This window comes from Sebastes fasciatus, chromosome 23, assembly GCF_043250625.1.
Source record: "Sebastes fasciatus isolate fSebFas1 chromosome 23, fSebFas1.pri, whole genome shotgun sequence".
In the NCBI taxonomy this organism is placed as follows: Eukaryota; Metazoa; Chordata; class Actinopteri; order Perciformes; family Sebastidae; genus Sebastes; species Sebastes fasciatus.
Window position 1 is genome coordinate 14,667,543 of NC_133817.1, and position 17,630 is coordinate 14,685,172.

The window sequence follows — 17,630 nt, forward strand, 5'->3', positions numbered from 1 at the left end:
AGTCTAGGTGCATCCAGTCATTGTATTATCGAGGGGAAAAACCATATAAAGACACTTACACTCGATGCGTATCTGCTCCATCTCCGACACCTCCGCGATTGATTCCTTCAGGTCTTCTACAAACTTGAGCAGCTCCTCAGCGCTTTGGGCACAGAAGTTAAGTACCTGCTTCTTGTCTGAGCCAAACGGTGAGAGGATGGTGATGCCATGAGGGTAGTCTGGGGAGCACAGAGGACATTGAGTCCTTGTTGAGTGACAAGAGAAATCGCAAGAACTGTTTGCAAGGTATTAGCGAAGCCTAGTACTACAGGTGTGAAAATGGCATCAAAATATAGATTTGTAAACTCATTTTTTTCTTTTGGAGATATTTTTTTAGGAAAACAATCAACTTAGCATGCACTGTGGACTGAAGGGGGTTGGGATAATTACATTTTAAAAAGTGCAAAGGCATGCATAATGTGAAGATTTTCTATGGGACCAACCAAGTCCAGGATGATGAATTTCTGCCATCATGAATATAAAAACTGAAGCAATAAAAGAAGCAGAAATACTGCCCCTGGACTGTTCACCATCTTAGTTTAGCTTTTGCTAATTAGCACTAAACACAAAGTACAGTTGGTGCTGATGGGAATGTCAGTTTTGCAGGTATTTAGTCATAAACCGATGTATTAAAGAGGACCTATTAGGCTTTTGTGCTTTTTTTCTTTTCCTGTGTTATAGCTTTTTGTGCATGTAAAAGGTCTGCAAATTTACAAAGCCCAAAGTCCACGCCAAAGAGAGTTACTCTCCCCCACTGAATCACTGCTTCTGAACTGCCTGAAACGCCTTGCTTGAAGTCCCGCCTTTTCTTCCTTAACATGGTGATGTCACCAAGTAACACATTTGCATAATACCTGCCTAGTTTGGTACGACGTCAAACAAAGCTAATTAGACCGGAGCTGGAGCGGAGTTCGTAGAGTTCGGTTTGGTTGATCAATCACAACAGAGTGGTCCAGCTGACCAATCAGAGCAGACTGGGCTTTTTGGGAGGGCGGGGCCAGGAACTTAAACAGAGCATTTCAGACAGAGGGTGAAAAGAGCTGCTGCAGCACAGCCGGTATGAGAAAAGTAAAGCGTTTTTTTGAACATTAAAGCATGTAAACGTGTTCTAGGAGAAACCCAAAATACAAGTATGCACCTGAAAATGAGCATAATAGGTCCTCTTTAATATTAAACCTTTTTCAAATACAGCCATAACTCTTGTACCCCTTGTTAACTTTCACTTTTCCCTGTTTTGTAAGGCTCCAACGCATTGGGTATTTTAGCTTTTTCATGGCAGCTGTCTGCAGTGAACACGCCGTGACTTACATTCATTTTCAAACAGGTGAAACTGCATGCCGAGTAGGCCCATAGCTTTGCAGAAAGTGTAGGCTGCAGAACTCTTCTTCTTTGGACAAAGCTTCAAGATCTGAAAAACAATCCAGAGATATATTAACAAGTTTGAATGACAGAGAGAGCCCATTACATGACTTTGTTCAGTGTTCTGAAATCTTTTTGATTTCCATATCACGGAGCAATCTCAAAGAAAGAACTATTTGATCATTTAAAATATATTCTAAGAGCAGATAGTCAATATTAATGTACACTTGAGGCTTCAAAGTGTATCAGATTACGCTCTATGAAAAACAACACCATGGCGAGCTTATATCAGGATGTATTAAAGTTTTTTTCATTGAATGACCTTCCACATAGAGAAAGATGAGGCGAATCTGTTTTGCGGGCGCTACTGCGAGGCATAATTTACCTGGCGAGCCGTATTAAACCAATACATCACATCGGCACATTAAACACCCCTTGACATGTTCGAGCTGCTATAGAACAGGAGCCACATTCAAAGAAAAGTCCCCATCACTTTAATTTCGCCGTAAAATCTTTCAAAGACAATTTGTGCCCTGCTTTCAAAGCTGTCAGGAGAAGAAAAAAAAGTCTCGCTGGGATATATTGCGCCGCTAACTTTTAGTGCCAAATGAACAGGAATCCACTGTGATGTTGGAAGATGACTCCTTTCACCTCTTACTTCAAAGTTGGCCTTCTAACCTCCTTTCCCTGCAGCTAGCAATTACTTTTATGCTTTAACAGAAGAGGGAGGGAGGGTAATAGCGATGCTGCTTTTCCTTTTTGCTGTATATTGTTGGAATGAGATCAACATTTGACATAATTATGGGAGTGGATAACCCCTATGTGGCTCCTAATGAGCGCGTTAATTATGCCCAACATTAAACCTTTGATAATTCTCCAATCTACACGACTTTGGACCAACTTCACACAACTTTATTACCGGCCCTTAAAGCAGCTCTGTATAGGGGACAGATATTCCCTTGTGAGTGCACTGCAAAACTGCATTTATTACCATGTATTATTAAAAGAAATGGCATAAAGGAAGAGAGGGAGCTCACAGTCGGAGTAGGTGATGCTGCATTGCAGCTGTCACAACAAAAAAAAGCAGCTGTTTTGCAGAAACAACCATTTTAAGGGTGGTTGAAAAGACACTGTAAACATGACAAATCTGAATTATTACACAGAATCTCTTGTTTTTTGTATACGTACCACAATGAGATCATTGAAGAGGAAGACTTCTCTCTGGTGTGCTGCCTGTTTTTGGGCCTTGTTGACATCCGTCACCTCAAAGAGTCGACTGCAGCACACCAGTCTTCTGTGAGGAACAGAGAGAACCTGCACACACATCCAGGTAAAAGAGAGCTTCAATCACTCAGATGACGTGACTGAGAAAGTCATTCAAAAGAGGAGATTGAGGATGGAGGGAGCGGAGGAGAGACTCTCCCCTCAGAGAAACTAGGGGAAAAGAGTACTGAAATGAAAAAGGGAGACTTTTAAATCTAATGGCTTTTGGCTGGAGTACTACTCATTATTCACTGAGGTTAAAAGCTGAGTCTGAAGTACCAGAAAAATCCCATTATTCACAGTTTGCTGAGACAAATTAGTGACATGAAGATTTGGGGTGTGAATCTTTTGGTATCTCGCGATGCGACTCAAAATAATTCCCTGATTCAGTACATAAGGGGTGCTAATTTCAGGATCTACTCCAGTCCACTCTGCGCTAATAAAGGCATAATTATGGCATGAAAGCAGAGTAAAGTGTGTACGAGATTATGGAGTTTTTATGTTTGGAAAAGTTATATGAAGTCAAGTTTATTTGTGTAGCCCATTATCACAAATCACAAATTTAGCTTTACAATCTGTACACCCTCTGTCCTTTACAGTACGACCCTCATCGGATGAGCAAAAACTTAACCAAAGAAAAGCCTTTTAACGGGGAAAAACATGGAAGAAACCTCAGAAAGAGCAACAGAGCAGCAGAGGAGGGATCCCTCTTCCAGGACGGACGGACGTGCAATAGATTTCAACTGATTGCAATAACGTAAAAACACACAAAGGCACTTCTATTCATTCTAAACTTGCACAACTTTTTGATTTCCCAATTCTCAGTGACTTCAAGAATAACAAGTTCAAGTTATACAAAAAAAGAAAAATGCTGCCTGTTACATAAATAAAATAGGAAGGCTTTGATTTCTCAGGAACTTCCCAATTTCAAAAATAAATTGGACACAAAATAACACTGTAAAACTGGTATTTTGTGTGATTTATTCAACAAATCACACAAATGCTTGACACAACTTTGACTTGATGTGTAAAAAGTTTTAAAAAAAATTGTTCAGGAAGTTGTGAATCGATTCAGCATCTTAGAAGATGAGAACACGATAAGACGTAATGAAGACTGACATAAGACTCTTAAAAGCATCAAGTAGATCAACACGTAAGATTGTGTGTTGTTTCAAGGTTATCTAAATATCAGCTGTGTTCCCCTGAGGAGAAAATGCAGGTTTACATTTTGTACACGTTGCACATGTCTTTCTATGAACTAGATTAGGTGTGAGCAAGAAAAACAATCTCATCTTGGTGTATGAACAAAATCAAAAACTGATTTGGTGATGCTTGCTCTACCTATTTCTAGTAACCCTAGTAGTCCCAAGTGTGGTAGTGCCGAACACGACTTTTATGAGTTGTTGTCAAATTGTGTGAGTGAGTGTTTTATTTTATTTATTTATTTTTTTACAAAATTCTGCAGCTTTGTCGCTAGAGGCCTGGCGTCTCCTCTTACACCTCAGTGCTTTTCCCATGTTTAAGCAGATTACACTACAAAAATGGCGGCGACTGATCTAATCATGTTCTCGCCCCCTTCACACTCTTGTCTCTCCATGTTGGATCGCTGCAGGAATCCAAACAGCAGCTGAGTGACTGTCTATGTGCAGTTCATCCCCTCTTCGTTATAAAATAGAACTATTCACAACCTCCGTTCAGGTTTCTTTCTGTACATTTTCCAATTTTGATTCCCTCTCCTCTCTGTGGACTGTTTGTGATGCAGTGAGTACACAGACAGCCTCTTCCTCTCTCTCATCACTGCAGGGTCTACACACTCCCGCCCAGCTGGCCATGCATTCTCATTACACTAATGTCAGAAACATGTGAAGACATCATTAGCTTGAAAGGCCTCTTGAATGTTAAAAAAATAAATAATAATACAGTCCTTTCCATCATTCTCATGTGAGCTGCTCCCTCGTAGCATAATAACTTTTAAATCCACAATACAAGCACACCTGCTGTCTGTGACAGTATTTCTAAGGAGAAAACTTAATCTAAGTCTTTTTATGGTAGACAGCTCCCATGGGCAGGAATAGTCACTTCCTGTCAAAACAATCCATCATTGTTTTGGCGATGACAACGCTCCCTCTGTCATCCTATGGCTACTCATCCATCACTGAGAGACACTTAAAGGCACAAGACAAAAAAAAAAAAAAAAGACGGCGGCAATCTTTTCAATGTCATAGTTCCCAATGTCATTCTAAAAGTAAACAGGAAATAATGGAGATTGAATTTAAAACTAATTTTAAAAAAAGTTAATTTATAGTGAAATTCATCCAAACGTTCATGGTTCATATCGTGGATGGACAGGAAGACGATACTACAAGACTACAAGTTCGAGATGGGAATGTAGGCTAACTGGTATTTAGTTACACTGTTGCTATTTTCAACAGAAAATAGCTAAAGTCTGCTCGAAAGGTTGCTAGATTACATCATACATTAATCTGCACATCTATGACATCACTATACAAGATAAAAAAAAACTCAAGTTAAAAATCCTGAAGGCAAGTTAAATGTAACTGACTAACTAGCTTTATTATTGACTATTATTTTTCATTATGTATCTAAATCAAACTCTAATTTAAAAGAATGTTTTATGAAAGCTGTTGTATATATGGAATTTAAGTATCATGCATAGAAAGGATCCAGACACTGCAATAAACTCATTCTGTCTATACTATATTTCATGGGGAAAAAACTCTTACATTTTGAAAGAATTGTTCAAACTGGCTCTTGTTGCAGTGTGTTTTCAAAGTATTCAATACCAGAGTCTATGGGAAACAACTTTTATATAGACTATATTTCATGAATAAGGAAAAAAGGCCTTAGTGCACTGATAAGATTCAAAAACAATTCCCTGAACTGTTGAATCATTTAAAAAAAAGGCCTTTCAGTGTTATGAGCTGGCACATGAATCAGTGTAAGCAGTCAATTATAAAGCTAAATACGTCTGTGTCTGTCTCGGGCTTAAAGTAAAGTCTGGAACACCTAATAAAACTTTCCACAGAAATATTCACACGGTGAATGAAAACAATATCCAAAAGTGGTCAATGTGAGTGTTTCCATCTCTGTAGTTGACTCTTAACTAAAGGACACTCCAGTGTTAGGTTCAACCACTTCCATTACTCATGTGCACTGACCAAACCTTTTAACCTTAAACAGTTAAAAAAGACTATAATGATAGCGGTGGTTAATGACGTATCTAGCCGGAGTAATGACCTGAGGTAATGATCGCGCTGCTGATGAGACATTTAATGGCTAATAAATGTACTCCGTTAACACAACTAAGGCTAGGTGATAGTGATAAGGCCTTGAATAATGAGTGAGTGACTTGGCATGTATGGAGCTTGCAAAGAGAAAGTGTACGTTTGTAATCATTTAAGTTACTTCTGGGTGTGCGTGTACTGTAACGCACCATGTACAGTATATCTTTGTGAGGGCCAATATGAATTTTAGGCCTTGAGACTGATTTCCTTATTTCTTCTTTAGACCTGGTTTTAGAGTTAAATCTGCTTAAAATCTATATTAAAAACAAAATAAATATGTTTAATGTGAAAGGGGTCGTGATGAACCCACTGAAATTATCTTTCTTTTAGCTCATTGATTTGGTTTTATGCGCCACAACTTTGTTTTTGGTTCTCTCTCACTGCACCAATGTCCTTTCCAGATGCAAAAAGCAGCTGTTTTCAGCAAAAAAAAGCTCTTATAAACCAAGTAAACTCCACCTGCCCAGCACCAGACGTCAGATAGACAAAGTTAGTGACTAGCTGGTGAACATATGTAGCATCTAGTAGCTAAAGAGCCAGGTCTTTCCCTCAGGAGGTGGTTGAGACCAAAAACAGAGTTTAAAGGAGCAGTGTATAGGATTTAGTGGCATGTAGTGGTGAGGTTAGAGATTGCGACCAACTGAATATTGCCCACCACTCCCTTTTCCAAGCGTGTTGGCTGTGCAGTGTTTTTATCCGCTCTGGGCTACTGTAGAAACATGGTGGCCTCAATGAAGAGGACCCGCTCCCTATGTAGATTTAAAGGGCTCATTCTAAGCTAACGAAAACACAACGATTCTTAGTTTCAGCTAATTATACACTAACGAAAACATAGTTATGAATGTTATATTCCATTTCTGCTATAAGATCCCCCTAAATCCTACACAATGGTCCTTTTAAAAGAGAGTGAATATTGTATTTACATTTAGGTGGCTACTAACAACTTGTTGCGCTGCCCCAAGTGGCCAAAAACTTCAACTAATGCAGGTTAAGGGTTAATATGATTTCAGTCAAAGTTAAGCAAGGGTCAGGGTTTGCTATAGTTGCACTTTAAGGCCTAAGGAATGCATTGTGTTACTCAAGGTCCTCACAAGTATAGAACAAAAGTGTGTCCTTACCGTTTTCATGCCTACGATGGACTGCTCAACCTTTGAGACGTAGGTGACGTGGTCCTCGTTGGAGCGTAACTCCCTCAGTTGTATTCTTTCATAGATTCCCACCACCATCTCTCTGGGGATGTCTGCTCCATCATCCACACCTATGGATGGGAATAGTCTGATTACACACACACTTATACATAGCTGTATATTGTTCCGACACACATTTGTTATGCCTCATTATTTGACTTTCAAAATAGTGGAACACATTTCAGTATTCAGTGCAACAGAGAACTCTTTCTCTCCTCGTCTGTCCTCCTTTGAATTTCTGTCTCTCACTGTCTCTATTAAGCAATGACAGAAGGCGATGTGAGAGGAGGTTAATTGGCAAGTGAAAGGTTAACATCCATAGAAGATTTCCCGTCTGGAACACAGTGCGGTTCAAGGCCGTGGCATTTCGACGCAGGTAGAGCTGCATGTCATTAGGCTGAAAAGGTTGCCCTCGAGATGCTCCCCATTATATCCGCGCAGCTGTACCGCGCTGTGTGGTACATTGAGTTTTCAATGGGGCAGGATGTGTTTGGAGAAAATGAAGCCGCCACAAGTGATAGCAGTGACAGTGAGGCACGCTGGGACACCGCTGAGACATCGCTGCACATTATGGAGTCGCAGGGAGTGGAGGAGATGTCCGGGGGGAAATGTGTGTAAAGTGTCGGATAAATAAATGGTGGTTTTTTTTAGCAGAATGTCTCTTTCCTTCACTGCTTTCTGTCTCTTTGCATGGCGACTACAGTTGGTTGGTTCACCACTTTGATCCAGATGGAAATATCTCAACAACTAACAAATGGATTGACATGATATTTTGTACAGAAATTCATGGTCCCCAAAGGAATAATCCTCATGACTCTGGTGATTCTCTGACTTTTCCTCTAGCGCCACTTGTGGTTTTGAATTAAATCTCTCGACAACTATTGGATGAATTGTGATGAAATTTAGTACACATATTCATGTTTCCCTAACGATGATTTATAGTAACTTTGGTGATCCCTTAACTTTTCATGTAGTGCCATCAACGGGTCAAAAATTCAATTTGTCCAATACTTAAAGAGGACCTCTTATGCTTATTTTCAGGTACATACCTGTCTTTTGGGTTTCTACTAGAACATGTTTACATGCTTTAATATTCCAAAAACGCTTTACTTTTCTCATACCGGCTGTGCTGCTGCACCTCTTTTCACCCTCTGTCTGAAACGCTCTGTTTGAGCTCCAGGCCCCTCCCTCCCAAAAAGCTCAGTCTGCTCTGATTGGTCAGCTGGCCCACTCTGTTGTGATTGGTCAACCAAATCAAACTCTTTCGACTCCGCTCCAGCTCCGCTCTAACTAGCTTTGTTTGAGGGTGTGCCGAACTAGCCGCTAGGCAGGTATTATGCACATGTGTTACTGGTGACATCACCATGTTACGGGAGAAAAAGGCAGAACTTCAATCAAGGCGTTTCAGGCGGTTCAGGAGCACTGTGTCTGTGGGGGAGAGTAACCCCCTTTAACGTGGACTTTGGGCTCTGTAACTTTGCAGACATTTTACATGCACAAAAAAACTATACAACACACTAAAGGAAAGGGAAAAAGCATAATAGGTCCTCTTTAATACATCGGTTTATGACTAAATACCTGCAAGACTGACATTCCCATCAGCATAAGATATACTTTGTGTTTAGTGCTAATTAGCAAAAGCTAAACTAAGATCGTGAAAATGGTAAGCATTATACTTGTTCAACATGCTTAATATTAACATGTTAGCATTGTTGTTGTTAGCATGCTGACATTAGCATTTAGCTCACAGCATTGCAGTGCCATGTTGCCCCTGTAGCTTGGGCTAAGCCTCTTCCTTTATTCTGTCTCCTTTTGTTTCCATCATCTCAAGTATAAATTTGGCTTGTCACAAGGTTTACTGATGATCAGTAGCCCACCATAAGGACTTAAAGAGTGAACTGAACTCTCTGCGTAAATCTGAGACTATACCCTCGCTGTCCAGTAACTGAGACACTACAATTTTCATTTTCCAATGAGCTGACATAAAGGATTAATTTATGGTGGAAGCTGCTTTATATTTTGTTGGCCCATTGTGGAATAGCTTTGACACCGACAGTCTGTTTTAACTGAGATAATGAATGTTCTGTGGGTTCTTCATTACTATTGGTTTCTGGTGCATAATTGCATTTCACCTCAGTCAATTAGTTGATTGAGTTATTCTTCTGTCAGTGTGTATGAGAGACGTGACCGAGAAAATAAAAGAAGGGAGAGAAACGGAGAGAATATAAACAAAGAGAGACAGATGAATAAACAGAACAAATGATATTCTGACTCAGACAAAACGAGATAAGAGAACGGATAGAGACACAACACGGTAAACTGAGCAGAAGACAAATAGAGAGGCCAAGAGAGAGTGACATATTTTAATTTGCATAAGATGCCGAAATTGATTTTCCAACTTAATTTAATTGTGGGGAACAGTCTGGATGAATCTATTAAAGTTGTTCGGCATCGACCTCAGCGTTCCCTGATTGATTGCGCCGAGGGAGAGCGGAACTATGACGCTCCCGTCTCGTCCTCGACGCTCGGCGAATGAACATCTGTCTGCACACGGGGAGACAAGAGTTACAGGTGCTTTCTGTTGGTGTCGCCATGAGTTGTGAAAGCGTAAAGCCAAGGTGGGCCGGGATGGAAATGTAACCTTCTTTTTATTACCTGAATTTATGCAGGGCGGTTTGATTGAATACAGATCCAAACCCTGTTGGACACACTTCCACTGATTCATCTGTCTTTTCGGAGGATTATTAAGTATTACTGATTTCTTATCATATTTCGTCAACACATTCTCACTCCCAACTCATCAGAAACGGCAGATTGGTCAGTGGCCCTACGCTTCAAACTATGATGCTCTACGCACCCCTCTAGCTCGTTACATGCATCCATTTTCACAGGAAACAATTTGGTAAGGTTTAGGGAACAAACATACATAGTTAGGTTTAGGAAAAGATCTTGGTTTGGGGTTTAAATAAGTACGTTTTTTTATGTAGTTAAGTATGTTATGTAACTTGACTTGCATAGGTAACTTAAAATAAGACAACGTTGACTTCTACGGTACACAATAAGCGGTGAAAGTCCTGTATTTTTCGACCCATCTATCCACCCCGACCTCCTCCCTATGCGGACTTTGACGCTCTCTATACTATGTCATTTACTGCCGCCATAACTAAAACAGGCTGATTTTTCTCGTCTACATTGTAGTAAAATTTAAATAATTTTTTTTTAATTCATTTCTATAACTTCTGGAACAGCACCTCTGTACTGTCAGTTATCTATTGGCTATTGGTGAGCACTTTTTGGCATCTTGTGCCATAGAGTAAACTGAAATTGAAAGCCTTATACTATAATTAATGGATGTTTCTTGGGTCTTTGAATCTTCTTTGTGACTGTGGTGACTTACATGTACTCCAGTTATCCGGTTGGCATAAATAAATCAAGACCACAACAGTGAGGGCAAAATATACCATATTTGTCTACCATATAAACAATATACAATATAAACCATCGTACTTTTGTTGAGGTAAACTCTTCTTTTTTTTTGTTCCTCATTTGGTTCTCGTCTGTCCTGTCAGTGATCCTGGTAATCATTAAATACTGGAAATATTCCTCATCCGCTCTTGAGGATTTCAGATGTTTGGGTTGGCTACAGTACAGCACCATTAGGAGCTGATGAGGATTTAGGTTTGTGCTGGGACAGATGCTCTCTGAGTCAACAAAGCTATGAGCATGATCTTGGAAGTACTCCTCAGAAAACATTACTTTACGCCGATTACGTCGACTAATTAATGTCATTTTAACTCCCTTAATGTGCCTCCACACAAAAAAAACGCCGTGTCACTCACCTCGTAGGTTGCGTATGAAGTCCTCCAACATCATCTTGCGGTCGGGCTTGATGTTCGGACTGTACATGTCGGTGTTGAGCAGAATGATGGCGAAGGCCAGGATGAAGATGGTGTCCGGGTTGTGAAACTGCTGCACCACGTCGGGGTTACACATGCAGTAGCGCTGACTGTTGACAAAGAGAAAGAAGAGGGTAAAAATAATTTTAAAAACGGAAGGTTAAAGAAGTTGGAAAGGAGAGGGATGAATAGTCATGACAGGGGACACAAATATGGTGAAACAGGATGTTAAAAGAGAATAGGTGAGGCCAGTTAGAGGGGATGATAAGCACAGAAAGAGAGAGATGAATCAGAGAAATACAAAGGACAGGAATAGGAAGAGATAAGGTGGGAGAAATGACACAGACAATACATCATCCTTAGACACTCTAGGCATATTTCAACACACTCATAAATGTCTTGTCACAAGCTGAGCATGAGAATGTCACACAGAAATACAAGTTATGGCTTTAATTTTTCTCGTGGTTTCATCCGAAGCTGTTTGCTGCCTCTCACTAACAATGAACCTCACAGTGGGTGCTCTGATGAAACGGTGTCTCTCCGTATAAACACATTTTGTCCCACTGGATTGGATGTTTGCTTGCATGGATCCATCCAAGATAATGTCAAAGCACAAGCACCCACACATCCTTAGTATTCGTGCGCGAGTCCACTGACTGAGCCATATTTAAAACATTCTCCAACATTTATGGACCCTGCTTGCTGGATTTACACAGGTTGTTATTGTGCCGGAGAGAAGAGATATGAACATAGAAATATGAAATCCCCTTACCTAGGCACTTTTCTGCAAAAGAACGTGACAGAGGCCGGGCTCAGTTTGATGTATTCCTAAATATAAGAGGTGGAGAATGCGTCGCGTGGTTATGGAAACCATGAATCTAACAGATTTGTAGACACCTACTTTGGGATATGTGTGTGTTTAAGAAAGAAGCGCCCAGGAGAGAGAGAGAGAAATCGTTTCTCTGTGAAGTGCATGGACACCTCCTGGTCGGGGAATGAATAATACAATAGTAAAACAGATACGGTGTGTGAGTAATCAGAGGCGGCGATACACAGAGTATGAGAAGGTGTGTGGACCCTGTGGGCTCGGCATTGGCGTGTGTACTGTAATCTTTACATTAATCAGTCATCATTTCCACATTGGGGCTGTAGCACCTTTTTGCAGACTCACTGAGCTGCATGATTGGAATCTAATGTCTCTGTGGGACTGAGTAAAGACACATATATTGGTATGCATACAGTAGGTGCATACCTTGTTGCACACACACACACCGTTTTTAATGTTTCCTCGCAAGATTATTGCAAAAGGAAAAAAAAAGCTTGCTTGTGCATGTTTGCAATAAAGGCGTAATTTCCTCTTTCTGTCCCCCTCACTTTTATAGTTTCAGAGAGATCACTAAGCCGTGTTCCTCCAACTGTTCAACCACCAAACATCCAGATGGGAGAAGCTCCGAGTTGATCAAAATGTTAAAATGCTCATCCTTCACTTATTACAGTGAATGATTAGATTTTTATTGAGGACATTTTGCCTCTCAGACAACATACAAGCTGCCCTTCGTTGTATTGGTGGAGGTTGTTGGGGCTGTATACAGCTACTATGCATTTTCGAGTAAAAACAATTTCATTTAGCTGGTTCATTTAAAGATAATTCTCCTAAAAAGACGCTAGAACTGATTCATTCAAAGATAATGCAATAAAAGACAGTGTTCTTTCTTTGTATTAGAAAAACAAAACCATATTTATTGAGTTTAAAAGGCTTGTTTGTGACATTGGAAATTTGAATTTGTTTTTATATAACATAATAATATTGGGTGCATTATAAGTTATGTGGCTTCTTTTGGTATACTAACATTATTGTGGAAAGCTTGATGACCAGTTTAATCATAACTTATTTGCTAGCTTTGCTAGCTTTAGGGCTGTCAATCGATTAAAATATTTAATCGCGATTAATCGCATGATTGTCCGTGATTTGTCGAAATTTTTTATCTGTTCAAAATGTACCTTAAAGGTGGATTTGTCAAGTATTTAATACTCTTATCAACATGCGAGTGGGCAAATATGCTTGCTTTTTGCAAATGTATATATATATTTATTATTGAAAATCAATTTACAACACAAAACAATGACAGATATTGTCCAGAAACCCTCACAGGTACTGCATTTAGCATAAAAAAATATGCTCGAATCATAACATGTCAAACTCAAGCCCAACAGGCAACAACAGCTGTCAGTGTGTCAGTGTACTGACTTGACTATGACTTGCCCCAAACTGCATGTGATTATCATAAAGTAGGCATGTCTGTAAAGGGGAGACTCGTGGGTACCCATAGAACCCATTTACAGTCACATATCTTGAGGTCAGAGGTCAAGTCACCCCTTTGAAAATGGCCATGACAGTTTTTCCTCTACAAAATTGAGTGTAGGTTTAGAGTGTTATTTAGCCTCCTTCCCGACAAAACAGTATAACATAGTTGGTACCAGTGGATTCCTTAGGTTCTAGTTTCATATGATGCCAGTATCTTCACTCTAGCTTTAAAACTGAGCCCGCTACAACCTAAAGATCGCAAGTTGTGCTAATGCGTTAAAGAAATTAGAGGCGTTAAAATGAATTTGCGTTAATGTGTTATTATCAAGTTAAATTTGATAGCCCTAGTTTTTTTTATTTAAAAGCCTTGTGTTTCATTTGTGTTCCTGGCGTCCCTCATACAGGATTTGCTTTAGCCTGCTAATCACAGGGGCTTCACACAGATGCTTATTCACATCTCAGTGTCTGAAAACCGTGACTCCACAGCAACCAGCAATTATGCCCTTGTCTGTAAATCCTTGTAGCACCATGCAGTGAAAAACCCCAATTTATGTGCTCTTACTCTGCACAGAAAGACATGGCAAAGTGGCTAAACAAAAAAGCGAGAGTGGTAAAACGGCACATGATGCTGCTCGGCGAGTGGATTTGGCAGTCTTCAAATTTGGCACTTTGCTGCCATCTTTCCAAACCAATATCGCTTCTTGTTACAGATCGCCAAAGATGGTGTAATCCAAAATCCAAGAAGTTGCATGATCTTTATCTATAATAACCATAATAGAAAATACAGTATGTGAGTAACTAAGCATGCCTGAATACTATGCTGTAATGCAGACATGGAAATATAAACTGAATGTATCTGCAGCATTGGGAGCTGGCTCATATTTTGCTCATTCATTAGCACACTGACGCAGCAGATACTGAAGCTGCTTTTCACTTCTCCCCCTCTCTCTCTCTTTTTCACTGCTGCTTCAAATCCCCCTTCACTTACTTCGGAGATTTCTCTCCTTCTGTGTATGTATGTGTGTGTGTTTGGAGGCATATCAAAGCCCAGGAGCAGGGGAGGCAGTGGCAGTTACGCAACGCTGGTTATTTATAAACCTTCCTCTCTCCTTTTTCTCCCCTTCCTTTCCTTTCCTTCTCCCAGTTTGCGTCTCCTCACCCCCATCGTCCTCCTCCCCCACCCTCTAACTCTCTCGTGGTAACACGCAGCGCCAGCCTCATGTCCAAACATTGCCTCATGCGCCAACCTTCCATGCCCACTGACTATGACAATGCCGCTGTTTTTTCTCCTCATTGGGCACCTCGACAACTGTGACAGGTGGTTGTTACTCCGGAGGGGCCGCGGCAAACAGTTAGCATTAACACACAGAGCCACAGCTGCACCGCAAATTGTCTTCCTGTCGCAAATTTGTGGCTGAAAATTACACGCTCGCCTGCTATTCAGATGGGGGGGGCTGCGCTGTCAACATTTTATTGTAGCCCGAGCAGAAAGGAAAGAAGAGAGTGTGTGTTTTGATGAAGCGAAGCAGTGCTGAGATCGTTATCGAGATTCACGCGTATTTTATGCTCATGTCCATCATTTCTCCCTTGCTCCTGGATAACAGTGGGGTTTATGAGTGCATGTCCATCTGTCTCTCTTTGCGTGCATGGCTGTCGATTTTGTCTGATTAAACCTAGTCATACTAGCTTGTTTTCATATTCCCTCTTTGTCTATTTGTCAGCTGTACAGCGCTCCTGAAAAAAGTAAAAAAAAAAAAACAGAAGCCCGAGCTTCTCACGAATCACATCTGTACCTCTCAGCACGGCTTCAAAACTTGACGTAGGCATATTTCATGATCAAAAAACCTGTGAATTGCATCTTTAAGCACTGCAAGACAGGTTCGGGCCAGAGGTAATGCTCGAGAGACAGCATCTCTCATTTCACTTCTTATCATCCGCTAAAATATTAGCCTAACACAACCAGATTTACATTACAGTAGAAAGTAAATGACACCAGTAGGACGAATGAGGGATATTTTGCATAACCCATGAGATGATAAATATTCATATCAGACTCTTTTAGAGCAACTATTTTCTCTCTCTCTGCACAACAATGTTTCTGAATATTAATACATTTGTCGCACGTGCTCAAATCTCATGTTCTTGCATGTCCAACGGACCGCTCGCCTGTCAAGTTCAAGTTTGATCTTGCACGGCACATATACAGTATAAAATGATAACAGTTGCAGATTTATCACAAAAAATTCGTAGTATTTTTGTCAGCAGAAATGACAACCGTCTCTAGCTAATATTAGCTTCATGAGTTTGTTGCTGGCAGCAACCTCCGTTTCTGAAAAGTGAAGCCAATGCAACATCCTGCATTCTTTCTAACAGCCAGCAGGGGGCGACTCCTCTGGTTGCTAAAAGAAGTCTGATTGTATAGAAGTCTATGAGAAAATGAGCCTACTTCTCACTTGATTTATTACCTCAGTAAACATTGTAAACATGAGTTTATGGTCTCAATCGCTAGTTTCAAGTCTTCTTCAATACAGCATGATGTTCATTGAGTAAATTATGGTCCCTTTTAGAGTCAAATAGACCATAAAGCAAGGTATGCTTTAGGGCGTGGCTACCTTGTGATTGACAGGTCACTACCACACCGTTGTCCGGTCTAGGTCCGTGTTTTCCTCTTACAACTTTAACCCTTTATTCAACTTCAACTTTAACCCACTAAAGCGGTGACTACGTCCACTATAGTTGGTTGAAAACTGTTGCCGATTGACTTATATCCAGCTGACTCATTTTAAACTGGACAATCAGTGAAGAGATTTAGGGGGAACGGTTAGTGTTGAATACAAGAAAACCGATACCCCAATTTTTTGGGGGGGAAATCTGTAAGAATGCCAGCTAATGTGCTCCCCTTATAATACCAGTGAGAATACTGCAAGATAAAGCCAGACTCTCAGAGCAGCTCACACTTTTGTAATTACCTGAAGGCCTCGATAAGACGCTCCACCTTCTGGGCTTCTCCCTGGACACGAATGTGGGCCTGAAACTTCCTCAGCGCTTCGTCCAGCTCCATGCCTGAGAAGTCCATCTCATCCACCACACAACTGTTGAGCACAGTGGAAAGGAAGACACAGGGAAAAAAAGAAAATATATTAATATTTATAGCAATATATCAACATGATTATAGTGGCTGCTCCTTCACTGGTGGCACGGGTGGATCTGCGGATGTACACTTAAGATAAAAGTCCACTCATCTGCTCCCCAGTCGCAGCTTTGCAGGTGTTAGCCACGCACGGACACCAGGGATAAGACTGGGCCTGGCTATCTTCTCTGTGACACACATGCACACGTACACACATACAATCCCTCAGAGCAGAAAATCCCCCCTATTACCTGACAACCCCAGCTTAATGACTTTAATTAAAAAAGCAAAATATCCCGTCCGATGAGTTCAGGAGGATAAATACGACGTGGGCAATTTGGAGGTGAAATGAGGTTTTGAAGTGAAAGGTGACTTTGGAGACGAGTCGGGAGGGTTTTAAAGTTTTCCTCGCTTTGATGTCGAGGTACAAAGTGGAATGATAATCGAACTATGAAATTAAAGTCTTTTTTTTTCTCCGCCTTTCATGTGGTGCTCCAAACCTATCCGCACTAGTTCGAGATAATCTTTGCCTCCGTCACTATCGGCCTCATTGATGGTTAAAAGAAAGATGATCTCAAAAGTCTTTTAAAAAGCACAGTATGTAGTGGTGTCAAGACATCGCCTTCTGCTTCTGATCATCGCAGTTTTGTTGTACTACAGGAGACACTGCTGGCGAACACACACACACACACACACGCACACACACACACACTACATGAAGATGGATTACTGTGAACAAAGCGAGTTAATGAGGTGAGTACTTGACTCTGACACATGCTGCTCCAGCAGAAAAGAGTCAGAAAGCTGAGTCTACAGTACGGCATGATGCAGCGTTAAATCACCACATGAGATCACAGTAAAAACCCGCTCAAAATACCATCAACTGTTTCATTTAGTACTATCACCAACGCTTGTATTACAACAACTATACATCTAGCAGTCCTGCTCTAATAAAACTACCATTACTACTTCTTCATGTCTACTATTACTTCTACTAGCTATGGCTACCACTATAGTCCTGTGTCTATTACTGCTACTTGTCCTATGTCTACGGCTATACTACTACAGCTTCTACTACCGACTGCTACTACTTGTCCTATATTATTATATTCCTTCGACCAATACTTCACTAGAACTACTACCGTT

The 17,630-nt window shown here is 40.6% G+C and overlaps 1 protein-coding gene across 5 annotated transcripts in view; it reads right to left on the reverse strand.

Moving 5' to 3' along the window:
• iqsec3a (IQ motif and Sec7 domain ArfGEF 3a) overlaps positions 1 to 17,630 on the reverse strand; it is a 102,172-nt gene that overhangs the window by 8,561 nt on the left and 75,981 nt on the right. For all 5 annotated transcript variants that reach the window (XM_074625442.1, XM_074625441.1, XM_074625444.1 and 2 more), the window contains 6 exons: positions 16,324 to 16,446; positions 10,993 to 11,159; positions 7,085 to 7,224; positions 2,587 to 2,712; positions 1,348 to 1,447; positions 60 to 218 (listed from right to left, as the gene is read on the reverse strand). In XM_074625442.1, coding sequence (XP_074481543.1) covers positions 60 to 218; positions 1,348 to 1,447; positions 2,587 to 2,712; positions 7,085 to 7,224; positions 10,993 to 11,159; positions 16,324 to 16,446 — 815 coding nt within the window. The remainder of the gene's footprint in view (positions 1 to 59; positions 219 to 1,347; positions 1,448 to 2,586; positions 2,713 to 7,084; positions 7,225 to 10,992; positions 11,160 to 16,323; positions 16,447 to 17,630) is intronic.